Raw genomic sequence first — 27,175 nt, 5'->3', positions numbered from 1 at the left:
AATGAAGTCACTCTCCCTCTGTGTAATCTGAGTTTCTCTGTTCTTTGTTAGTGAATGTTAAGGCTTTAGCTCCCTCTAGCTGTGGTTTTGCTTCCACCAACTAACTCTGAAGTGGTCACTTTAGTTGGGCTCTAGGCTATTTAGAGGCCACTAAATCACTGGTATTACAACGGTTATTCTGATCCAAACAATTATCAACAAGTGAACATGAGGAAAAGCTTCCAGCATTGGCACCCGACCAAAACAACTCAGCTAAGTACAGTAAGGCTTCAGTGCAGGAAAAACTGTCATGGCCATCTTCAAAGGGGTCCCTTGACCTCTGACCTCCAGATCAGTGAATGTAAATGGGTTCTGTGGGTACCCACGAGTCTCCCCTTTACAGACATGCCCACTTTATGATAATCACATGCAGTTTTTTGAATAAATGTGTAATTTTCTCCTATTCTAAAATGGTGTATCTGAATATTTCTGCATACTGGGGTCCCTAAACAGTCTCTGAATTACATAAATTGGGTTTCACTGTAAAGCGGAGACTCTGGTGGATCCAATGAGCCCAACTGTATTCATGTGTGATGATGTTAGTCTCCATAGGAGACATTTCATTGTAGTGAGACCATTTATTAAAACGTGACTTCACTGTGTGAAATGACCTGTGGTGACCTCTAGGATAATCACAGCCTCATGAAACTTTACAGCTACAAACTAGAGACCTAGAGCATTCAGAGGATGGATGGATCAAACTAGAGACCTAGAGCATTCAGAGGATGGATGGATCAGACTAGAGACCTAGAGCATTCAGAGGATGGATGGATCAAACTAGAGACCTAGAGCATTCAGAGGATGGATGGATCAGACTAGAGACCTAGAGCATTCAGAGGATGGATGGATCAGACTATAGACCTAGAGCATTCAGAGGATGGATGGATCAGACTAAAGACCTAGAGCATTCAGAGGATGGATGGATCAAACTAGAGACGTAGAGCATTCAGAGGATGGATGGATCAGACTAGAGACCTAGAGCATTCAGAGGATGGATGGATCAAACTAGAGACCTAGAGCATTCAGAGGATGGATGGATCAAACTAGAGACCTAGAGCATTCAGAGGATGGATGGATCAGACTAGAGACCTAGAGCATTCAGAGGATGGATGGATCAGACTAGAGTCCTAGAGCATTCAGAGGATGGATGGCTTTCCTAGCTAGATTGATCAATAAGGGGTTTTCTGAGCAGTTTACACAACAGAAAGTACTGGCCATACAAAAAAATGCAAATTCTTGCAGAAATCTCCAAAATGTCAAAAGTTTTTGATCCTAAATCACAGCATGTCTTCTTCTATGGTGTTCCTCAAGGTCTTGGTGTCTTAATGTGGTGTTTTGGAGGGATTATTGATCATTTTTTATCAATTCTCCAGTGGTAAAAAAAAATGGTTAAATTTAGCACCAAATCTGTGTAACAAATGGAATCAACCCAAAAAATGCTGCAACAATTTATGAGACATAATAGAGCATGGGGATGGACATCATATACTAGATTTATGACTAGAAGAAGTTGACACACAGTGTTGAGCTGCATCTCAAATTAATCTTCAGGTTCCCAGCTTTCAGATGATGTTCACCACTTCTATGTGACATCTACTGTTGACCTGCTATCTGCCCCTAAAGACCCCCTTTCTCCTCCCAACCCCTCTAAAACAAGAGGGCAGAATATTAAGGGGTTAATGACAATGATTTTCTGCAAGTTACACATAGAACCTTTGAGGAGCCCATAAGAACACACCTTACTTTCTTTCATACATTTAATATAACTGTCTTTTCTTTACTGATTCCAAACACTGTAAGGTAAAAATGTTAACATGATGCAGTGGGTTATGTATCTGCAGTTATCCTGTACGGTACCACACCCCCCCCCCCCCGTGACAACTGATGAAACTTGGGAAAAGAAGTCTTTTAACAATTATCAGTTTTTATTGTCAAGTAGGTATAATAAGAATTGTGCTTCGGTATTTTGGTGCGTAACAATAAACATAGCAAGAGAAGAACTAACAGTAAAAATATTGTAAAAACAATATGTACAATACATAGGGCAGATACCTCGAGGCCAGTTACTCATGACCGTCTTAGACAAGAACAATGTCCCTTTCTTCACTAACACTCATACAGATGCACTGCTCGTGACCTCCATGGTCAACCGTAGTCTCTTGGGGCAAAAACCGTGGCCACTAAAGGTTGGGGAATGTTTTGTGGACCATTAGAGCGAGCTATAGAGCTGCTCGTTGGAGATAATAAAGTGAATTGCAAAAGATTTGCAGAGCAGGAAACATGAACTTGTCCTTGATAAGTGAGCACATGAGGAACTTGATCAAATGTCCAGTAGATGGTGATATTTCACCAGTTACAGTTTACTGTTTGGTTGAGGCTGACAGTGTTGATCCTCCAGAGTCAAAATACAGAAGGAGAATAAATAGTTGTGAGTGGAGAAACATTCAGGATTTTGAACAACTGACCCTTCGCTAAGTCACGCCGCTCAGACGACTGGCCAATCACAGCGTAGCAACGCCCATCTCTGATTAGGGTCCCACATCTATACGTCTCTGCTTCATAGACTCTCATGCAATCATTTCAGATTTTCTTCATTTCCGGGCTGGTTTTGAGGATTTCGAGCTAGTCGTGGTTAAACGTTGTGTAATAGAGATACCCGTTACCCGGATCATGGATGTATGAAGAGAACTGGATACAGCGTTGGAGGCGGGGTCCCGTTCATTCCTATGAGAGTGTCTCAGCGGCTCATGAAGCCTAAATGGCTCGACTTCCGCCTGGAAAAGTACCCAGATCTTGGGCACGTGGTGGAACATGAGCAGTAGCGTCCGCTCGGTCACATGACTCGGTCACGGGGTCACAACGTCACGCCGTCGTCACGGTCTGGGTCTCATTCACATGAACGGAGGAAGGGAAATAACTCTGGATTCAGCTATTAGTGCGTTTTACAACTTTTAGGACTTTTAGGATTAGAGTGTTCGTACTGGGGAGTTGATTCACCGAAAAATAAATAATCCTCTGAGTTACAGACGTCTCTTCCCCAACGTGAGTCTACGAGAAAAAGTCTTTTTGGACCCAATGGCATCACGTGACGGACACGGAAGTTGCAGTACCGCCGTTTGGCCACTACGAAAGTTGGGATCGACAACCGGCGCTCTTCCTTGGGGCTTGACTCGGAGAGGTTGGAAGGAGATATACGTTTCTAAAACGTTACGTTTCTACAACATTAGCAGAATACATTAGCCCATCATTAAATAGCGTTAGCACTATGCTACGCTAGATACTGAATGTATATACATGCTGCTTTTGCTTTGTAATAATTGTAACAGTGAATAAAGACCTACCCGGCTTTACAGGACGGTGTTCTTCCTTAATTTCATTGTTGGTCTTAGACCACATTCAGTCTAAATGTCATATTGAATGTTTTTCTAGTAAGCAGTGATATTGAACCATGAAATTAGTTTTCCATTTAAATACTCCAGCAGAAAAACATCATACTTAAAATAAAAGGTATCTTTCCTGTATATAAATGTAAATAGATAAATAGTTTTGGGGTACATAAATCAGCTCTATCACCACATTAAGGATAACATTTCCCTCACTAAATCCATACATGTATTCATAACCTCGGTGTCGGTGCAGGTGAAGCCCTGAGAAGTGGAGGATAAGTATTTAAGTCACTGTGTCTGACGGGATCTGTGCGGTGGAGTTACCAGAGACCATAGAGAGTTTACAACACAACTCCACTGCATGCATCAGCTGTTCATTTAGCCTCAGGTCAACCCCAGATGTTCACAGAGGAAGGGGTCGGCCTCACAGAGGAACTCGATCATCTCTGAACTGGCAGCTTCGCCTTTCTTCCTCACCGTGTCGATAACAAAACGAGCTTTGTCGCTATTGTTTTGAATCACGTCTGCCGACCCCCACTCAGAATCACCAATCACCTTTTTCTCTAACAGTTTGTCCAGCAGACTTTTGAGAACAGGTCCTGATATTGAATCGACGAAGCTGCTCCGGATGTCCATCAGCCCCTCAGGAAGAGGCAGATTCAGAGCGCTCCTTCGTCCTCCGGTGGATGAAAGACAAACCTCCCTTTCCCAGACGACGTAGGAGCTGTTGGTGTCTCTCAAAAACAGCTTAATATCTGTCAGGATGGTTTTTAATCTCACCTGGAATGACGGGAAGTAGTTGTCATAGTTGTCACAATCAAACTCTGCTTCTTTTGGTTGGACCAGAACCGAGTCGTCTTCAGGACGAGTGGACAGAGAGTATTCCTGCTTTGGGTGCAGTTTACAGTGTGGAGATGTCTCTATGTAGCGCTCATCTCCAACTAACTTCTTCCTGATACGCAGCACATCCCGGAGCACCACGTTCCTCGGTAGCAACAACACATTGAGGAGGGACGTGAGAACAGGATCAGCTGGAGGCTTGTAGAACAGCAGCACCAGCGCTCGGACCGGGTCAGCTGGCGAGTCTTCATCCTTGACGTTACCGAAACCAGAAAACCCTGTGATGTTTATAATAACGTGAGTTTCTGTTATCTCATGAGGGCTGATGAACTCAACGTCCTCATCGGTCAGATGAGCAACGGACAAGAAGTGACCTCCACCTGTGGAGCGGATCTCACAGTGCGGCAGATGAAGCCGACACACCGACTGCTGCACACATTTGATGTCAAACAGGGGTCCTGCAGGCCTCTTGTGATGCTGGACCAGGAGCCTCCTGCTCCAAGGGACAGTCCTGTAAACCAGGACCCCTTCTCCCTCCATGTGAAACACCAGGCCTGTCACACTGCACTGGTACAGGCCTGGGCCGGAACACTGGAACCTGTAGGTTTCATCGTGTTCATCAGCAGTGATATCAGGTGTGAACTCCTCAAAGCTGGTATTTAACAGCATGTTAGGTAAGCTTCCAGCTCCTCTACAGATGTTTGGAGAGGTTATTTGACTCAATGAAGGCATGCTGTAAGAGCGAGGCAGGCCGCTGGAGTCTCTCCTGCTCCAACGAGGATCTGATGAGAAGATTTGGAGGTGAGATCGGGCTGGCAGGGTGTTTGTGACGGAGCAGTTCGCAGCTGTAACAGGTACATCCATGTCCGGCAGGGCACCACTGTCTCCTCCTGGCTCAGACTGCTCAGACAGCTCATATACATCTTGTGTTCTGCTTCCTTCAGAGCAGACAGTTGAGTCCTGGTCACTAGAGGCACTTGATTCACTACATGCGCAACCAGACAGTTCATCATTAAAGTCATAAACATCTTCTTCAGAGGAGCTGGTGGAGAGTTGAAAGCTGGAAGGACCAGCTGCTGCAGAGGAGTGTTTTTTTCTCATTCCTGCTTCTGTGAGTGTACCAGGTGGAGGTTGATCTAACAGGTAGTCAGAGGAATCAGTGGTAGAAATTATAGCGCTGTGTTTTTTCTTGAGGGTAGGTTTGAGCTGCCAACATACACCTAACGAAGGTTTATGTGCTTTACATACTTTACTTGCTTCACGTAAAGCACGTGCTTCAAGTGCTTCACGTGCTTCAAGTGCTTCAAGTGCTTCAAGTGCTTTAAGTGCTTCAAGTGCTTCACGTGCTCCAAGTGCATCACCTAAAGCACGTGCTTCAAGTGCTTCACGTGTTTCACGTGAAGCACGCGCTTCAAGTGCTTCACGTAAAGCACGTGCTTCACGTGCTTCAGGTAAAGCACGTGCTTCAAGTGCTTCACGTGAAACACGTGCTTCAAGTGCATCACCTAAAGCACGTAATTGAAGTGAAGCACGTGAAACACTTGAAGCACGTGCTTTAGGTGATGCACTTGGAGCACGTGCTTCACGTGAAACACGTGAAGCACTTGAAGCACGTGCTTTAGGTGATGCACTTGGAGCACGTGCTTCACGTGAAGCACGTGATGCACTTGGAGCACGTGCTTCACGTGCATCACCTAAAAAACGTAATTGAAGTAAAGCACGTGCTCTTAATTTGTAGACTCTATCACTGCAGTACACTCTTCGACCATCCAGAGGGCCTGGGGCCGGTTGATGGTCAGAAACATCTGTGGGCCCGGATGAACTTACCCAAGGTCCTGGTCGACTAGTTCCAGATTGTGATTGCAAGAGAGAAATGCAGTCGGATAATTTGGTGTCTTTTAGTTGTTCTCCAGCACTGTAGGTCACGCTCCGACCATCCAGAGCGCCTTTTTCTGCATCAATTGTGGATAACTTTCTCTGGGCAGGTTGATGGTCAGAAACATATGTGGGCCTGGATAAACCAAACCGAGGTCCTGGTTGACTCAGTTCAGATGGTGTTTCCAAGAGAGAACTGCAGCCGGATAATTCTTTGTCTTTTAGTTGTTCTCCAGCTTTTCCCTTTTGTTGTTCCATCTTTTCTTTTTTCTCACACAGAAACTTTTAAAACATCTTCTTCATGTTGGTTACTGTGTTTTTCACCCGGTCCTAAAAATGAAGCAGAGAACGGAGAATAAAAATGTATTTTTAAACATAAACTTGTTTTTAGATTTTCAAATATAATTCTACATTGGTGTTAACCACATGTAACACAGTTGATAATCTAATATAAGTAAACATTAACAACTCTTGTCCATCTTTATAATACAGGCTACAACCTTGTCACAGTGTAGGAAAGCACATTGCTATCGCCAGATAATCTGCCAATTAAAATAAAATATATTAAAAATAAATGTGACCATTGATTGAAAATGTGGCATAAATTGATATTTCTGTTTTAATTAGCTTCTTTATTTATCGTTGTATTAATTCCCTTTTTTATTTACTGCATTTAGTTTTATTATTTTTTAATTTAATTATTTTTTGCATTATTACTTTATTCTCATATTACAATTTTCTTTCTCTTAAATTTATGACTTTATTCTCATAATACGACTTTTTTCTCATATGACTTTTGTTCTCTTAAAATTAAGACTTTATTCTCATAATATTATTACTTTTTTCTCATATTATGTCCTTTTTCTCGTAAACTTGTGACTTTATTCTCATAATATTTCGACTTTATTCTCATAATATTACAACTTTTTTCTCTTAAACTTATGACTTTATTCTCATACATCTCTTTGGTTTGAAAGAAACCCTCTGATCCCTTCATTTCTACAGTCAAACAGCCAGTTTAGGGTGTCTGTGTGTGTTGACATCAGCGTTGTACTTACCAGGAAAAGGCCGGTTAAAGGCCGGTCTACAGGCCGGCCTCTGGGTCGCTGTGTGGGCTTGAACAGATGAGGTCCCTCGGTGGAGTCTGATGAAGTCGGACTGACGGACTTTATTACTTCATCAGCGCGGATATTTGTCCACCACAGTTGTTTGTGTGTACCGTGAACTCTCAGTTCACGTCAGGCTTCTGTGTCAGCGAGCTGAAAGTCTAAGGAAGTTCATATTTTACTTTCGTTTTCGGAAGCTATCGCGATACTTTGTTGTGGAGAGAAATAACACCCGCTGACTATCAACCACATCCCCATGCTCTGTTTGAGAAAGAACGGTAACCAAAAAAACAGGAAGTAGAACTGTCTGGGAGGAGATAGAGATGACTTGTTTACCCCAAAACCTTTGAAAAAGAAATAACTTTAAGATCAATAAAGGTGTATTTATCTGTGTGTCATAATGTAACGTGTACTGTGGTTTCCCCCCTTATTAGGGTCAAACTGACCAGTTTATTCAATGACACAAACCTGACTGTTACCTCTGTGTACAGAGACAAAGAGACAATCTGGGCACAAAGACATCCGACTTTTCTAATGTAATAAAACAGAAATATTAAAAGAGAATTCTGCAGTGTTGCAGAAATAGAAATATTAAACACCTGATTCCTGCTCCAACACAGGAAGGATGATACAAATAACACCAACAGACAAATCAAATAAAAGCTGATATTATAGACTAATAATAATAATAATAATAATAATAATAACTGTGACTGAGCAGCTGTATGGGACAAATATCTGGACCGGATTTTTCCTCAAATCCAAACTTGGGGCAGAAAATGAGAAAAGAGGAAGAAAACAAAAAACCTTTTGGCCAATTAATAAAAAGCAAAGTTGCACAAATGTTTTTATGATTCATTCGTGAGTGAGTGTCAGTCATCAGTCATCTGTACTCATGTGGCTCTATGGATGATCCACCACTTTGGTCCAGACAGAGATGAACAAGAGAAAACTTCATTTACTCAGAGGGGGAATAGTTGTAGCAGCAGTCGCAGCTCAAAGAGGGAACGAGTGCAAATAAAACTAAATATCAGTACGGTGTCATAGTGTCATAAATATAACTGGTTTACAGTAAGAAGGAAAGGAAGCGAGGAGATAGGAGGAGGAAAGAGTGAAGGAGGTTCCTCACCTGAAGGTGAAACAGCCATCATCAGGTGTGTGGAGTCATGCTGCCTCCTGCTGGAGGACAGAGGTCCTGCAGGAGGACAGAGGTCCTGCAGGAGGACAGAGGTCCTGTTTGAGGACAGAGGTCCTGCTGGAGGACAGAGGTCCTGCTGGAGGACAGAGGTCCTGCAGGAGGACAGAGGTCCTGCAGGAGGACAGAGGTCCTGCAGGAGGACAGAGGTCCTGCTGGAGGACAGAGGTCCTGCAGGAGGACAGAGGTCCTGCAGGAGGACAGAGGTCCTGCAGGAGGACAGAGGTCCTGCTGGAGGACAGAGGTCCTGCAGGAGGACAGAGGTCCTGCTGGAGGACAGAGGTCCTGCTGGAGGACAGAGGTCCTGCAGGAGGACACAGGTCCTGCAGGAGGACAGAGGTCCTGCTGGAGGACAGAGGTCCTGCAGGAGGACAGAGGTCCTGCAGGAGAGGAGAGGAAGGGATGAGAGAAACTCACACTGACGGAGTGAAACGACTCATTTCTGCTTCCCACCTGCTCCACACACTCACAGGAGGCAGGAGATGCCGGACGGTCGTCAGGCTGACTGCTTCCTTCCTGGAGGCTGGCAGCCCTCCACCGTCTGGTCCACATCAGCTTCAGTCTGCAACACACGTTATACATTTTACATTTATTATTCAGGGATGAAGATGAGGACGTGTTTAAAGAACTGCTCTGATATCAATGGACTCGTTTTAGGCTGATAAATGTTTGAAGTCCACGTCTTTAACTGTCATAAGAACAGTTACAGCGGAGGCTCCCTCCAACTCTTACTACAATATCAATAAACAGAAAAAATGAGAATTCAAGACATAAAATAGTGCAGAAGTTAAAATATAGGAATACATTTATAATAAAATAAAATAAAAACATACAGACTGCTGTACAGCAGTGATGAAATTATTGAATTGTAATATAGACAGTATAAAATAAATACATATGTGAACTACAGTGTACCAGTGTGGTGCAGTAAATGTGACATTAGGCCTGTCATGATAACTACTTCTGTTGGACGATATATCGTCCCAGAAGTAAGTGTGATAAACGATATTATTGTCATTTTAAGACCATTTTCTGAAACTGATATGATGATAATATAATAGCATAATAATTACGTTTGTCAATCGATTGAAATAATTAATCGTGATTAATCGCAAATTAATCACATTTTTTCTTAAGAGTTTTTCCTCGCCAAAATTTAGTGTAGGTTACTTCTTCTTCTTGCTTATTATGTTTGAGACGAATAATGAATCTATAATCAACTTATAATGTGATAACTGATTATTTGAGTTAATAAATAATGGAAACAAATGTAGATTTAGTATTTTTATACCTTTATTCTACAGTCTTCTCATACGATGGCAATAAAAAAACAGAAAACACCACAACTAGTTAATTATTTATGCTTTTCTTAATGCCAGTAAAAAAACCTTCTCAGCTCTGCAAAGAAACACAAAGTGAAACCAATCAAATCAGATTTTAAAAACTTTATTGCTTCACAGTAGAGGACAGGAGCTGAAACAGACTCCATTAAAGACAAACATGCACAGTTAGCAGCGCTAATAAAACATTCATATAAAACAAAACAATATTTATTATTATTATGTATTTCATTCATATTTAATATATTTATTATACATTATAAAGCTTATTCAGGACATTGAAGGCCAATGCAACACTTTATAATAACCATCATTTATAAATAGTAAATTGATAGTTTATTAAACTTAGTTAATAGTTATGTTTTTACTAATTAATATTTATTATTAGTTATTTTACCAGTAGTTTGTGTAATATGAAATAATTCATTTTTTAATTATATGTTGTATTATAGCGGATAAGAGACGATAACAATTACATTCTGATTAGTAAACTATTTATTATCAGTATTTATTAATGATTACTAAATGACTTGTAAACTTTTAAGAAATCATTTGTAAAACATCTAAAAAGCATTACGTAGACAGACGGACCAGTTATTAACCATTAACAAAGTATTAACTATTTATTTATAGAATGTTTATAGCTTTACAAACTATTTATTAACCATTAAAGTGTTACAAATATCTGTCTGTTTAATGTTTATAGATGTTTTACAAACAATTTCATTTTGTAATCATTAACAAATACTTATATATTAAATATATAAAATGGCATAATGTGTGCAACAATAAACCGTTAACTGTTAAAATTATAGCATTACTAATAATAATTATAATTATAATTATTAATTATAATTTTATGGTTTGTTAACAGTAAAATAATTATCAATTTACCATTTATAAATTATGGTTATTATAAAGTGTCACCAAATAAAATCTTAGAACAACAAACAACGTGAGAACAATACAATATTCACCATTCTTTACAATATATTAACAAAACTTTAACGGAAAAATAGATTGTGATGACTGAGGCTGGATAATGCAGCCATTTCTTTTATTGCAATATATATTTATATAATATACGTAAGGGATAATTCTGTCGTAGATACGCATAAAGTGCATAAAAGTATAATTTAATCTCTAAATATAACGGTATGCATCGTTGTTGTGGTTTTACATCTAATGTTTAACAAACCAAATAACTGATGAATATAAAAAACTAAATCTAAATTAGCCATTTATTTTATTGTAATATACTGTATATATATATATATATATATATATATATATATATATACATATAGCTTTTAATGCTGTTTTAGATATGCACTTTCTGTATAATAGTATAATTTAATCTCTAAATATAACGGTATACTTCATGGTTGTTGTGATTTTACAGCTAATTTTTAACGAACCAAACTGATCAACAACATGACAAATATAAAAAGAAAGAAAAAATCTAAATCAGCTATTTCTTTTACTGTAATATATATATATATATATATACAGTATATATATATACATATCTATAATATAATATATATATAAGTTTTAATTCTGTTGTGGATATGCACGTACATTAGCCATACCAATGTAAACTAACCAATGTGTAATCGTCCGTCTGGCTTTGCATCATGATTTGCACTATTACAACATACGCAAAAATATGAAAATCAATATAATATCATCAAAAATTCAGACATGATTACAATTTATTGATTGATTTTCATTTCCGGAGTTGAAACAACCTTCATCACATGAAGTGCTGCTGATGTCCAACTTGTAGGAGAGATTTCTCACCTCACGACTGGAATAATGAGGTCTGCGGTTTCCATCTAGAGGTCACTCCACAGGGGTTCATTCCTCTAGACGGCATCATAACCTTTGGAATATATTGCCATCATTTGGTGAATGATTGATGAAGAGCACAGCCTGGTGTAACATGAACAATGAGACATGAACTTACTGTAACAGTCAGGCTGGAGTCTAGAAACATGGAGGGATATCCTTACTGCTCGTCCTCACGCACACAAGTCTGAAATCACATTTAAAGATCAGTACACGTGATGTCTGCTCTGCAGGTAAACTCATCACACGGACTGTATATGAGAAGTGGATGTAGTCACGGTGACGTCACCCATTAGTTTGTGGACTAGAGTTTTTTTGGGGGGATTTTGGCCGTCACAGTATTGGTTTTTGGCAATCGCCATCTTGGTTTTTGGCAATCGCCATCTTGGTTTTTGGCAATCGCCATCTTGGTTTTTGGCAATCGCCATCTTGGTTTTTGGTCATCGCCTTATTGGTATTTGGCTGTCACCATCTTGGTTTTTGGCCGTCACCATTTTGTTTTTTGGCCGTCACCATTTTGGTTTTTGGCCGTCACCATTTTGGTTTTTGGTCATCACCGTATTGGTTTTTGGCCATTGCCATCTTGGTTTTTGGCCATCGCCATTTTGGTTTTTGGCCATCGTCATCTTGGTTTTTGGCCATAGTCATCTTGGTTTTTGGCCATTATCATCTTGGTTTTTGGCCATCGCCATCTTGGTTTTTGTCCATCGCCATCTTGGTTTTTGGCCATTGCCATTTTGGTTTTTGGCCGTCACCATTTTGGTTTTTGGCCGTCACCATTTTGGTTTTTGGTCATCACCGTATTGGTTTTTGGCCATTGCCATCTTGGTTTTTGACCGTCACCATCTTGGTTTTTGGCCATCGCCATTTTGTTTTTTGGCCGTCACCATTTTGGTTTTTGACCGTCACCATTTTGGTTTTTGACCGTCACCATTTTGGTTTTTGGCCTTTGCCGTCTTGGTTTTTGGCCATCACCATCTTGGTTTTTGGTCATTGCCTTATTGGTATTTGGCTGTCACCGTCTTGGTTTTTGGCCATCGTCATCTTGGTTTTTGGCCATTATCATCTTGGTTTTTGGCCATCACCATCTTTGTTTTTTGGCCATCGTCATCTTGGTTTTTGGCCATTATCATCTTGGTTTTTGGCCATCACCATCTTTGTTTTTTGGCCATCGTCATCTTGGTTTTTGGCCATAGTCATCTTGGTTTTTGGCCATCACCATCTTTGTTTTTTGGCCATCGTCATCTTGGTTTTTGGCCATCACCATCTTTGTTTTTTGGCCATCGTCATCTTGGTTTTTGGCCATCACCATCTTTGTTTTTTGGCCATCGTCATCTTGGTTTTTGGCCATCACCATCTTTGTTTTTTGGCCATAGTCATCTTGGTTTTTGGCCATCACCATCTTTGTTTTTTGGCCATCGTCATCTTGGTTTTTGGCCATCACCATCTTTGTTTTTTGGCCATCGTCATCTTGGTTTTTGGCCATCACCATCTTTGTTTTTTGGCCATCGTCATCTTGGTTTTTGGCCATCACCATCTTTGTTTTTTGGCCATCGTCATCTTGGTTTTTGGCCATCACCATCTTTGTTTTTTGGCCATAGTCATCTTGGTTTTTGGCCATCACCATCTTTGTTTTTTGGCCATCGTCATCTTGGTTTTTGGCCATCGTCATCTTGGTTTTTGGCCATCACCATATTGGTTTTTGGCCATAGTCATCTTGGTTTTTGGCCATTATCATCTTGGTTTTTGGCCATCGCCATCTTGGTTTTTGTCCATCGCCATTTTGGTTTTTGGCCATCGCCATTTTGGTTTTTGGCCGTCACCATTTTGGTTTTTGGTCATCACCGTATTGGTTTTTGGCCATTGCCATCTTGGTTTTTGACCGTCACCATCTTGGTTTTTGGCCATCGCCATTTTGTTTTTTGGCCGTCACCATTTTGGTTTTTGACCGTCACCATTTTGGTTTTTGACCGTCACCATTTTGGTTTTTGGCCTTTGCCGTCTTGGTTTTTGGCCATCACCATCTTGGTTTTTGGTCATTGCCTTATTGGTATTTGGCTGTCACCGTCTTGGTTTTTGGCCATCGTCTTCTTGGTTTTTGGCCATTATCATCTTGGTTTTTGGCCATCACCATCTTTGTTTTTTGGCCATCGTCATCTTGGTTTTTGGCCATAGTCATCTTGGTTTTTGGCCATCACCATCTTGGTTTTTGGTCATTGCCTTATTGGTATTTGGCTGTCACCGTCTTGGTTTTTGGCCATCGTCATCTTGGTTTTTGGCCATTATCATCTTGGTTTTTGGCCATCACCATCTTTGTTTTTTGGCCATCGTCATCTTGGTTTTTGGCCATAGTCATCTTGGTTTTTGGCCATCACCATCTTTGTTTTTTGGCCATCGTCATCTTGGTTTTTGGCCATCGTCATCTTGGTTTTTGGCCATCACCATATTGGTTTTTGGCCATAGTCATCTTGGTTTTTGGCCATTATCATCTTGGTTTTTGGCCATCGCCATCTTGGTTTTTGTCCATCGCCATCTTGGTTTTTGGCCATCGCCATTTTGGTTTTTGCCCATCACCATATTGTTTTTTGGCCATCACCATCTTGTTTTTTCGCAACCACAAGTGGCACGAGCGGTGGAGCTAAGTACAACCGAATGCTGAATAAAACATATTCAGGCGACCAAAAAGGTTATAATTGACTTTGATGAAGTGAAAACACACTGTGAAAGGGTTAGAGTTCTACGATGAAAACACGGACAACTCCCAGACCGGATGCTGTGGTGGCGACCTGTCAATCACAAGGAAGGCCCGCCCTGAAGCATGACTGTATGCTATATATACAACAATTCTGCTTTTGAATCTGATTCACTGTGCAGTGTTTTGTGTTATCTGTTGACAGTAAACAGCCAGCAGATGACACTCTTACCCTCCAAACATGTCGGACTTGCTGTCGGTGACGTCACATTCCCTATTGTTGTTTTTTTAGGTGTTATTTTTGAACGTCGGACAGAGAGGCCAGGCTAGCTGTTTCCCCCTGCTTCCAGTGTTTATGCTAAGCTAAGCTAACTGCCTCCTTACCCTAGCTTTACATCTAGCGTACAGACATGAGAAACTCTCCGTCAAACAATGTCCTTAATGAAAAGCTTTCAACACATTTATAGAAGTGACCTTACTTTGTGACGGAAGGTTCCAGGTTGAGGTTGAAATCGATCAGCTGTTGATTCTGTTGCATCAGCAGGTAAATGGCTGTTGGGAACTCCACTCGGCTGGTCTGTTTGTCATCACTGAAATAGTAAAAAAGAAGAGTCATAAAGTCAGGGGACTGACTCAGTGATGTCCAGTATAAAGATATATCCATCTAAAGTTTGTTAACATTTAGTAAAATTAGCTACCATGAGCTACTGGTCATACCAGACCAAGAAAGGCAGCAATACAGTGCACTGTATTTTAACATGCTCGTCCCCAACTATTATAACCAATTATTACAGGCTGTGTTGAATACTCGATTAGGATTGGTCAAGCATGGCATTCTATGGTCTGTTATTTCTTTATAACAGGACACTTTAGGACACTTTTTTTGGACATTTCTCTGACTTTTTTCTGACTTTTTCAAAACAATTCAGACATTTCTGGGATTTTTTTTTTTTTAACTTTTTTTCTGATTTAATTTTTAAAAAATAATTTACTTTTATTTATTGGACATATTTGGACATTTTTCCAAACATTTTTTCGGACTTTTTCAGATATTTTGAGGAAATTTTGTTAGAAATTAAAAAAAAAAATTCAGACATTTTCAAATAAATTTCAGACATTTTCAAAAAAATTTCAGACATTTTCAAAAAGATTTCAGACATTTTTTGGATTTATTTTTACTTTTTTTCTGATATTTTAATTTTTTTTTTATTTCAGATTTTTAAAAATACATTTCTCTGACTTTTTTCAGATATTGTTCAGACATTTTTTTGGACATTTTTCCGAACATTTTTTCGGATATTTTTCAGATATTTTAGGAGACTATTTTTTGGACATTTCTGACTTTTTTCTGACATATTTTCTGAAAATGTTCTGACATTTTTCTGACTTTTTTAAAAACATTTTTTTCGGACCTTTTCAGATATTTTTTGGTGATGGTGATTTTTTTTTTTAATTTTTAGAAACATTTCAGACATTTAAAAAAAAAAATCAGACATTTTTCGAAAAATTTCAGACATTTTCAAAAAAAATTCTGACATTTAAAAAAAAAAATCTGACATTTTCAAAAGATTTCAGATTTCTCTGAATTTTTTCAGACATTTTTCTGAAAGTTTATGGAAATTATTCTGACTTTAACTTTTTTTTCGGATCTTTTTTTAAAGTGCTATCTTGTCTTATCGTATTATGTGTGTCTGTCACGTCTGTGTAAAATGTGTCTCACTGTGCAGGCCGGTGTCGGAGGCTGAAGCTGATCCTGGAGCAGCTGGAGGCCACAGACTTTGCCGTCCGCTTGACCTCCCGTTCATCACAGAGCCTCATGTTGAGTTTCACACCAACAAACCTGAATGAGAGTCACAAACACAAACAGAGGTGTGTCAGTAACCAGTAAGTGGTTCAGGGGTGGAGGAAGTAAAAGTGGCAATACCACAATTTAGAAATACTTTCCACTGTCAGTGCTGGCTGTCTATAACAAGTCTATAACAGCAGCAACCTGCACATGCAGCTGCAGCAAAAGCTGCTAATTTCTAAAATAAAAGACATTGAGGTGTTATTTCTGACAGAAATGTTTGTCCTATTTACTCCAGGAGAGAAGACGTCATTACCTGTTTGCATTTGACCCCAAAGACAGATCAGAAATCAATGAAGAGCTTTCAAAAACAGCCCTTTTCTTTAAGAGTAGTTGTCTGTAGATCCGTCAGTACAACACACACTGCACATAAAACATTCATCTCAACTCTGCTGTACTTTGAGCCTCTGGCCTCAAGTTTCTAAAAATAAAGTCAGAGGACATTTATTTCCTTCTTGCAGGATGTCGTCATATAAACACTCATTAACCATTTAAACACGCAGAGGATTCCAGGAAGTTTCATATTAACTGGACCAACAGATTTCCTATTCAAGTGATGCATTCAGGTGGAAACTGGAAGAAGCAGCTTCTTGTTAAGTGAGCACATTTTAATGGGAATATAATGGCTTCCTACTGTTTATATTATAGGGTTGATTTTAAAGTTCTATTATCTACTTTTAAGGACCGGCCCCAGAATGTTTATCATAGATCTGATCATAGTCTTAGATCCTCAAATCGGGGGGCACACATCAGACCGGCACATACGGGTACTTCGCAAAAAGTCAAGGCCACGCCCCCTTTTGGGGGAAAGAAAACCCGAAGATCTCATAGACTTCAATGTAATTTAATATATGTTTGGATAATAATTTTAACAAGTTCATATCCATTCATCTCGTTATACAAACGTTTGTTTTATACACGTCTAATAATTATTTTGTGCCTGAGGAAACTTTTTTCTGACATTTTTGGCTTCTTTTTTTAACGTTTGTCCTGATATTTTTTAGAATTTTTTTTTTTCACTTTTTTTCTGATATTTTTTAGACATTTTTTATTTTTGTTTTACTTTTTTTGGACTTTTTTTAAAAAAAATTTTTTATTTTATCATACTTTTTTAAAATGTATTAAATTAATTTCGGATTTTTTTAAAGACATTTCTGCGATTTTTCTTTTATGAAATTTTTTATGAAAATTTCAGATATTTTTCGGATTTTTTTTATACTTTTTTTTATACTTTTTTTTTTTTTTAATTAACATCAGATTTTTTTAAAGACATTTCTTTGATTTTTTTCTGATATTTTTTCTGAAAATCGGACATTTTTTTATTCTTCTGCAATATTTTAAATCAATGCATTGTGAATTTCTTCGCACACATTTGTAATGCAAAGAAAAAGGTAATGCCTGCACACTACTCCATGCCACAATATTTAAAAAAAAAAAAAAAACCTGACGAAGATCCAAGCAGGATCAAAACGTAGTCAATAAAAACCTGAGCGCTGGCGACACCTTAATAAATGAAGGTTGATCGCCGCCATGTCTCTTCAGTCTTCCCCCGTCCAACACAGTGACGTTAGGCTGAGTGTTGTCTGTAAATAACCAACGTGTTAATAACCAACTGTTTGATCTATAGGCTGAGATTTAGTTGGAGACGACAGTCTGATGCTGCTTTAACGTTAATGTATGACTGTATTACTCAGGCTAACGTGAGCTAGCCATGCTGGTCACTGTCACCAGCATCATTGAGCCTTTTAGCACACTGACAGTGAATATGCATGACCTTTACAGCCTCGTTGTGTTTATACTCGCGCTCATGTGACCATGGTGTAGTTTGTTTATAGCCTAACGTTAGCTGGTGATTGCATTCACACTTCAAAAATCATAAAAGTGGTGTTCATTTGTGGAGATTATCTCACTGAACAAAACGTGTAAGTATCATAAACTTTTGTTTGTTTGCCACAGAGCTGATTTTCTGCATTAATCCAAAACCCAATGGAACAATCCCATTGGCTGTTAGTGGAGGGAACCAGGGAGATGCTAACATCCTGGTTGGCCTACAAAAATACATCATCCCTGCAGCGCTCTATACTGCATGTTTATGTATGCATACATGTGCTTATGAGTTATAATGTGCTTTAATTCTGGTCTGAGTAATACTTTATTAAAGGCCCTTTCTTCTTGTATTTATCCTTTTTTTTATGTTGCCCTTTGAGTCTTTTGCCTTTCTTATAAAGCACTTTGAATGTCCTTGTTGTTGAAACGTCTGTCAAAAAACACTTCTTCACATAGTTTCCATTCCAACGCATCTTGTGCACACACCTATTTTCCAAACGTGCAAGAGGAACCTGAAGACTTCAGGTGTCATAGTTGCTTTATGAAAGTCTTTTGCACAAAACAGTAATGAAGAGTAACAGTAACGCTGTCGTTTTATTGGAGAAATTATGAATGCATTGCATGAATAAATTGGTTTAGCAAGAAAATCCCATTGAAATAATAAATGAACTCTCAATGCAACAGGTGCAGCAGCCCCTCACTGAATGACAGCTTTGGTTCCTTCCCAACAACAAGCATTTCCACCTAAAGATCCTCCGAGTGAACTGGATCATAGCAGCTTCATCAACACTCACCTTCTGCTGCAGTTTGGACCCGAGCTTCTCCTCCGTCATCTCACACTGAAATCAGAAACGTGTCCTCATTCAGCACTTTGCTCTTTTCAGCTCGACTGGATAAAAACCGGTTTGTCTTGACGCCACACCTGCAACCGATTTGATCGGAGAGCAGCATAGTGTACACAACCCGTCCCACTGGGGTCAGAAAGGTGAAGCTGGAAGTCACCTCTTCATCCTCCAACTGTCTCAACAAAAGGAGAGGACGTTATGTGTCATCATCACTTTCCCTCTTTCATAAGACTTTCATACCTTTCATGTATATTGTCGGACAGAACTGCTGCTGTTGCGTCACGATTCTGTCGTGGAACAAATAAACTGATGTGAACACTACGTCACATTAAAAGAGGACACCTTTAATATTTTGCTTAATTCAACTGTAATCTAATTTAAGATTTTTTTAAAGACACTTCTCTGACTTTTTTCTGACGATTTTCAGATATTTTTCGGACTTTTTTTAAACCTTTTTTTCTGACCATTTTTGGTACTTTTTTTTATTTTTTTGAATTAACTTTGGATATTTTTTTAATACATTTCTGATTTTCTTCTGACATTTTTCCTGAAAATGTTCATACTTTTTTCATTCATTTTTCGGACTTTTAACTTTTTTTACTGTGATTATCTTTGCAAACCTTTGTAATGCAAAGAAAAAGGTAACGCCTGCACACTACTATATGCCACAATATAAAAAAAAAAAAAAGACCAGATCCAAGCAGGATCGAAACGTAGTCAATAAAAACATTGTGGCATGGAGTAGTGTGCAGGCGTTACCTTTCTGTTCTGAAGCCTCGCACCAATAAAACCACAGCATCGCAATTACACGTAATTACACTTTTACACACTTCCATAATGACCTTTGGAATACTGTAACAATCACATCTTGCGTCATCAAACCACATTATGTAAGAGCTGTCATTTTCTCACACATGCTGCTTAATTCAAACGTAATCTAACTGACTTTCTTAAAGCCATTTCTCAAACTTTTTTCTGTCATTTTTTTGGATATTTTGTAAAAACAATTGAGATATTTTAGAACACTTGTTTGGACATTTTTCAGATATTTTTCGAACATTTTGTTCGGAAAATGTTCTGACATTTTTAAGACTTTTTTTTTAATCAACTGTAATCTAACTTCTGACTTTTTTCTTAAAATGTTTGGACATTTTTCTGACTTTCTTTTTTTTAACTTTTTTCTGACTTTTAAATTTTTTTTTTTTTTTAACTTTTTTGGGGAATTTTTTAGAAATTTTTCAGACAATTTTTTCGGACATATTTCAGACATTCTTCTGATGCTGTTGCATCATGATTCTCTGCAATATTTTAAATCAATGCATTGTGATTTTCTTCGCACACATTTGTAATGCAAAGAAAAAGGTAACGCCTGCACACTTCTCCAAGCCACAATATTTTAAAAAAAAAGAAGACCTGAAGATCCAAGCAGGATCGAAACGTAGTCAATAAAAACATTGTGGCATGGAGTAGTGTGCAGGCGTTACCTTTCTGTTCTCAGCCCCACACCAATAAAACCATTACAGTTAGACTTAATTACACTTTAATGCTTCAGACTTCCACAATGGCCTTTGGAATACTGTCACAATCACATCTTGCGTCATCAAACCACATTTTGTAAGAGATGCTGTTGGTTGAACATTTCATGTAGCTAAAAATAAAAAGTTGGCCAACTTTTATTTTTCCTGAACATGACAGGAGGTATTGAGCTGCGTGTCATTTCGTGGAACAAATAAACTGGTTTAAACAATACGTCACATTAAAAGAGGACATCTTTAATATGCTGCTTAATTCAAACGTCATCTAACTGAAGACTTTTTAGACATTTCTCTGAATTTTTTTAACATTTTTTCCGACTTTTTTTGTTAATTTTTTCTGACTTTCTTTGGACATTTTAGAGCAATTTTTTCTGACATTTTAAAACTTTTTTGCTGACATTTTTCATACTTTTTTTCTGACTCAACCTAACCGAGTTTTTTTTTTAAAGACATTTCTATGACTTCTGACAATTTTTAGAAATTTTATGGTCAATTTTTGAAAAAATTCTAAATTGACTGGAATTTTTTAAAGACATCTCAGATTTTTTTCCTGACATCTTTTCTGAAAAATTTCGGCCATTTTCTTTAATTTTATTGTTTTGGATTTTCTTCAAAAACTTTCCAGACATTTTTCAAAACTTTTTTTTCTGAATTTTTCCGACATTTAAAAAAAAATTATTTAAACTTTTTTTGGGATATTTTTCAGACATTTTTTGTAGTGTGATCTGTTTTACAAGAGGCTCTTTCTACAGCATTTCATAACAAACTATATCGAGTCCCAGTGAAATTATCGTTTTAAATGATTTTAGAGCAGAAAAAAAAGAGGCACCGAGCCGACAGCAAATCATCAAAGTTTATTTCCTGCACATTTAAAAACAAATAACAGTAGAAGTTTGTATCTATGAATAACAGAAAAAAAACATCAGCTCAGTCCTGTGTGGGTGAACGAGTGGCATCGACAAGCCTCGGCAGTGTATTCGGGTTTGGATCGTCTGCTGGAGGATCTGCAGGACCTTCAGAGTCCAACGTGCAGCTACAGTTCACGTCCAAACTCAGAACCACAAAGCTCTAAAAGACTAAACTCTGCAGAGGGAGTCAACGTCGTCCCCTAGTGGTCAAATCAAAAACAACAACAACACAGTGCACAACCCCCCCCCCTCCCCCTTTAAGCCCAAATCTGTCACTCAAATAAATTAGCTCAGTAATTTTCGCTCTCATCCGTCAGCCAGTATTTACACCAGTGCTTCAACATTTTTTACAATCCAAAAGAAAAACAAACAAATACAAATCGGGTAAGTTGTGATTTTGAACGAGCTGCTTGAGGAGAGAAGCCAGAAGTAAAACACAATTTACAGACAGCGAAGTAGAAAACAGGCACACGGCGAGGGTTTGGAGATTTCACATCTCGCTGCTCTTTAAGAGGAGAAGCTTGTTCCACAACCTCTGGGGGTTTGAGTTCAGGGTGTCGGGGTTAAAGGGCACGCTCAACTCTCTCTGCTTCCTGTCCACAGACCTGATGAAGGAACCACCTGATCCACCTGCTAATGTCATATTCACCACTAGCTCCCAGCTCACATCACTGATTGACCTGCTGACTGTTTTCTCAATGAATCGCCGTCAGAAACATCAGAGCCCAAATCTTCAAATTACTCGTTTTCCTTCAGCGGTGAAGGAATCCCCCCTGCGGTGATGATGATCGGCTCAACGGCGTGCAAACTACTTCATTTATCCTGATTTCAGTGCTGTATAAATAAGCTTCATTGTTAGGTATATAGTTACTTTAGAAACAACAAAGATGACAGCTTTAAACTAATTAAATACTTGATTATTGTGAAATGCAAAACTCGCTCCGGATGATTGTAGCTACATGTACGATGTGACGGTTGGTCTTTGTGGAGTTTTACCCAAAAGTTGAACTTATTCAACTCTCGACGACCAGAAGGAAACACCATCCGTGCAGCGCTGAGCGCAGAATAGACGCTCAGCGCCTCGTCACGCTGCTGCAGTTTGTAGCAGGGTGTAAATACGCCGCGTTCCCGTTGCAAAGAATTCAAAAAAGAAAGAGCAGTTGTGGCGGTTGCTTGCCATCTCCTGCAACTAACGGTTATTTCCCACCATCGAGTCAGCGGTGCTCCTCGTTCCTAAATGTGACGTTTAAATGTAAAACAAAACCCGGCAATGTCCGTCTGTTTGACGGTGGTTCAGCTGCAGATCTCACACGACTTCAACCGCGTTAATGTGACCTGTACAATTTCCAAATATAAAATGTTCCCTAATGCCGTCTGCAGGGTTGTGTTCTTGCACAAAGAGTCTGTAAGAGGTCGACGGCACCGAGTCCTGGCAGACCGTTTGAGCCGACCAGGATCAGATAGTTCCTACAGGATCGAAGCAGTGAAATGAGCGACGCAAACGCAGGAGAGCAGAAACTATCTACAAAACTACATTTGTTACCGTCACGGTGGCTCCGTTACTCACCAGAGAGGAGCTGCAACTAACGGCTACCAGAGTGGGAGGTAACAAACTAAGAAAAACCAACGACCTTCAGAGAGAGATGTGCCCTTTAAACCCAACGCACCTGTTTTAGGATGATCCTTTCCACTTCTCTCCGTCATGTGACAGCTTCACTGTAACCGCTAAACAAAATGGGCTGTTTGTTTGTGTGTGTGTTTGTGTGTGTGTGTCTGTGTGTGTGTGTGTGTGTGTGTGTGTGTGTGTGTGTGTGTGTGTGTGTGTGAGACAGTTTTTAAGCTGAAAGTAGAGAGCCAGCCATCGCTGTGCTTGGCACTGGTTAAAGTTCCTCAGTAGAGAGGGCAGAGTGCGCTCAGCGTGGCGCTCACAGCCTCCTCCTCCTCCTCTTCCTCCTGCGTAGACCGGTGGTTGAAGTTTTGCCGCCGTGGTCGTCACGGCGCCCGTCACTCGTCCGAGCCGGCCGAGCGTTTCTGGCTCCTTTTGCGAGGAGATCTTTTGGGAGACGCTTTGTCTGGAGAAGAAGAAGAAGCAGAAACGCTGAGTAAGATAACACAGTTAGACACATCTGACCTCTGAGCTTTCTTGGAGTTAATAGAGGTGGAGAAATACATCGATACAGAACCGTATGGCGTTATTTAGCGTGACAATATTGTATCAATACACGGACGTCAAGTATTGATCTTTTATTATATAAACTATTAAGCTCTTAACAATCCGACGGCCGCTATTCTGTCTGTCAGAGGTTTTAGCTGCTCAGTTTTAGAGCTAGAGTGAAGATACTGATATAGTAAACTAGAGAACCTGATGATCCATCAGCTCGTCGAGAAGAACGTTAAATAACGCTCCAAAGTTACTCAATTTTGGGGAGGAAAAACTGGTCACTGGCCATTTTCAAAGAGGTCCCTTGACCTCTGACCTCCAGATATGTGAATGAAAACTGAGATGAGTGAAAACTGTACTTTATTTATTTCGGATTTTTTTAAAAACATCTCTCACTTTTTGAAATTTATTTCAGAAATTTGTCGGACTTTAACTTTTTTTTCAGACCTTTTCCGAACAATTCAGACATTTTTGGGATTTCTTTTATATAACTTTTTTCTGATATTTTTTTTCTTTTTTAATTAACTTCAGATTTTTTTAAAGACATTTGACAAATTTCAGACTTTTTTTTTTTTTTTACCTTTCTGTTTTTGTTTTTACTTTTCCTGACATTTTTTGTTCTTTTTTTTTTTTAAATTAACTTCAAATTTTAAGACATTTTTTTCTGAAATTTCTTTACATTTTTCGACAAATTTCAGACTTTTTTTATTTTTTAACTTTTTTTCAGAATTTTTTTTTTTTTTTTTACTTTTTCTGACTTTTTTTTAAGTTGAAAAAAGGTAATAAGGTGTATATATTATCGCAATACTCAGCATATCGCACAATGTTTAAAATCGCAATAAGATCGTATCGTGAGACCCCCTAGGAATTAGGTTAAAGGATGGGTTCACAATTTTTCAACTTTATCTTACTTAAAAAAAGTCAGGTGTCTCTATAAATACGGACACAGGTTTAGATTGCTGTTGTAATAATAATATTAATGTCTCCTGTTCATACTGACCCTGAGGAGATCCTTCATGAGCTTTCAATCTAAGTGATCTCCAGTCCTTCTATGCAAGAATGTGTTTATCTGCAGCTAATGGGACGCCGAATTCACACCAGGCAGCGGCAAACTGCGGCTCGCTGCAATAATTAGATTTTTCTGCAGCCGGGATGCGTGTTCATGTGTTTCAGGCATGAACACATCAACATGTCTCAGGAGCCGTTTACTGGCCACACTTTGCCGCTGCTCTGGTGTGAATTCGGCGTTAGTCGGACAAATGGAGTGGACGGATATCCTTCCAAGTTACGGTCTTTTCAGTACAAAGTTCCCTCTGTGTTAATATTCCTCCTCTGCAGCTCAGCAGAGAAACACCGTCAACAGACACACAAACAACATTTCACAAACACATGCAGCTGATTCCACTGAGCCACTTTCTGGTGTGACCGGACCATCAGAGAGATTCAACAAAACCTCCAGAAGAATCAGACTCAGTCCACGGCTGAGCAGCGGCTTTAAAGCACATGTTAAAGCTCTTTACTGTTACTCGGTTTGTTTTACAGTTCAGATGCTCTGAATGCTTTCTCTCAAACTGAAGCAGATTTGTTGAAGTCATTACTCGACTGATCTCACGTTGTGTTGAAATGTCAGTATTTTGTCATTAGGGATGCACCGGTACCTTTTATCAGACCGAGTACAAGTACCTACATTTGGGTACTCTCCGGTACATCCCTAATTGTCATTGATAGATCAGAGCATCTGCACCTTTAAGGAGACACTCCAACATCAGCACCACATTTAGATTTTAGTCAACTTAAAGACACACTCTCACTCACACACACACACACACAGGACATAAAGCAGACCTCACCTCTGCGACTCTGCACTGAAGACGCAGGGAAACATGACAGCGAGGAAGGCAGAGAGAGAAAAACAGAAAAGAGTGAGTGACCCTCATGCACAAGTGGAGGTTAAAGGTCAAACAGGAGCAGGTGAAGCAGGAAGAGAACAGAACACATCGGCTGATTCTGTGAGGAGAGAAACATCCCGAGTGTCTGAGCGCCAACGTCCAGCTCTGTCGGGAGGAACGCCATTTCAATCAGTACGTCACCTTTTCTGGTAAAAAGCTTTAAACAATATATTCTTCTGTTCGGCTCCAAACTAAAAACACTTTATTCAAAATTACAACTTTTTGTGTTTGAATCTACTTTATGTTGAACTGCCTGGTCAATGCATCAAAATATACACGTGCATACTGTTTGTTTACTGTTTTGATTTTCTGACAGTTTATTCTGATTTTGATGTTTTCTGGCTGCAGACACTCAAATCAAGTGAGTGCAACATCTGAGTTTCAGACCAAATACCAAATAAATACCACAAATCTTAACCACTTTGTGCATTCATAAGATGTGCCAAAACACTCCAATGCATCAGTATCTACTTACAAATATGGTCTGAAGATAGATCAGGAAATATGTATGCAGCCCTCGAGGTCAATAATAGAGGATTGTCTTGTGCACACAAGATGAAATAAAGCTCCGTAAATATCTGATGGAAATGAGGATCAGAGCAGACATTCACCGCCTGCTTTCCATAATTTACATTTTGTATAATCTACAATAAAAATACACAATTTTGTAGTTTCTGAAGTAATAAAAAGTTTAAAAAATTCCGAAAAAAGTTATAAAAATGTCTAAAACAGATCAGAAAAAAAAATATATATATATATACATATATATATTTTAAAAAATCGAAAAAGTCGGAATTTTCAGGAAATTTTTTAGAGAAATGTTTAAAAAAAAAAAATCTGAAGTAAAAAAAAAAAAGTCTAAAAAATATCAGAAAAAAAGTTAAAAAAAATAAATAAATCCTCAAATTGTCTGTAATTTTCTTTTAAATGTACAAAAGATGTAAAAAAAAATCAAATCAGAATTTTCCGAAAAAAAAGTCGGTTTGTATCTAATAAGATACAGATTTCACTCTACTGAGGTTCAATATGCAGACCTACCGGCTGGAAAGACTTCTTCACTACCACCAGACATTTAAAGACCGTTATAAAAAAAACCTCCGGTGTATTTCTATGATATATTTCATATATATTGGAATCATTTCCTGACTAAGTTGATTAAACACACTGTTGGTTTTTCTGACAAATAACTTCATTTTGTGCTCAAAGTTTAAAAAAAGAAGATTGTTGCTAAAACAGGAATTTGATGTCTGACTATAGTAGAAGCTGCAGGTCAAAGGTCATCCTCCAAGCTTGCGCCTAAAAAAGGTGCAGAGAGCATAAGCTGCTGTGTGTGAGCTGACGAGTGAGTGCAGGATGTGACCTACTGATCTGGTTGAGTGTTTCCTGAGGGATCCAGCTCAGGTCGACGTCATTGTGGCTCGAAGTTCCCATTTCCACCTTCGCAGCTGGACGCCTCCTCTGTACACAAACACACACAAACAAACACAAAGTAAGAGACCTGCCGGGGAAATGCAACGTTGCTGCTGTTGATGCAACCCCTCCTCCATGTTGACCTGCTGTCACGGTGGTTAACTCTGACTAGTTGTTGATTTACTGATTGGTCTGACACTAATACAGCAGCGTTTTTTTTTTTGTTTTGTTTTTTTAATACCTTCCTGGACTCCATCAGCTGGTGAAGGCCAACGACGACCAGCAGCCCGAGGCCTGACAGGAAGACGTACATGAAGATCCTGGGAGAGCCGGAGGGAAGAGGAACGAGTTAAAGGAAGGCTGAGGAGGT

The 27,175-nt window shown here is 39.0% G+C and overlaps 2 protein-coding genes across 5 annotated transcripts in view; both read right to left on the bottom strand.

Annotated features, from left to right (window-relative positions):
• Positions 1–1,951: 1,951 nt before the first annotated feature.
• Positions 1,952–5,492, bottom strand: LOC141759845 (NACHT, LRR and PYD domains-containing protein 1b allele 3-like). The gene has a single exon (XM_074622302.1). It carries the CDS (start codon positions 5,364–5,366, stop codon positions 3,810–3,812), a length of 1,557 nt encoding a protein of 518 aa, XP_074478403.1. The 5' UTR covers positions 5,367–5,492; the 3' UTR covers positions 1,952–3,809.
• A 15,724-nt stretch (positions 5,493–21,216) lies between these two features.
• Positions 21,217–27,175, bottom strand: part of ssr1 (signal sequence receptor, alpha) — a 10,847-nt gene continuing 4,888 nt past the window's right edge. For 2 of the 4 annotated variants that reach the window (XM_074622321.1, XM_074622319.1), the window contains exons 7-9: positions 27,047–27,125; positions 26,743–26,853; positions 21,217–23,355 (exon numbers count right to left, since the gene is read on the bottom strand). In XM_074622321.1, coding sequence (XP_074478422.1) covers positions 23,290–23,355; positions 26,743–26,853; positions 27,047–27,125 — 256 coding nt within the window. In that variant the 3' untranslated portion in view covers positions 21,217–23,289. Of the gene's footprint in view, positions 23,358–26,742; positions 26,854–27,046; positions 27,126–27,175 lie in introns of all 4 variants that reach the window. The other 2 variants (XM_074622323.1, XM_074622322.1) reach the window with 1 other exon arrangement.

The sequence above is a fragment of the Sebastes fasciatus genome, chromosome 21 (assembly GCF_043250625.1).
Source record: "Sebastes fasciatus isolate fSebFas1 chromosome 21, fSebFas1.pri, whole genome shotgun sequence".
Taxonomy (NCBI): Eukaryota; Metazoa; Chordata; class Actinopteri; order Perciformes; family Sebastidae; genus Sebastes; species Sebastes fasciatus.
The sequence above is the reverse complement of the archived record's forward strand: the minus strand, read 5'-3'. Positions and strand labels throughout refer to the sequence as shown.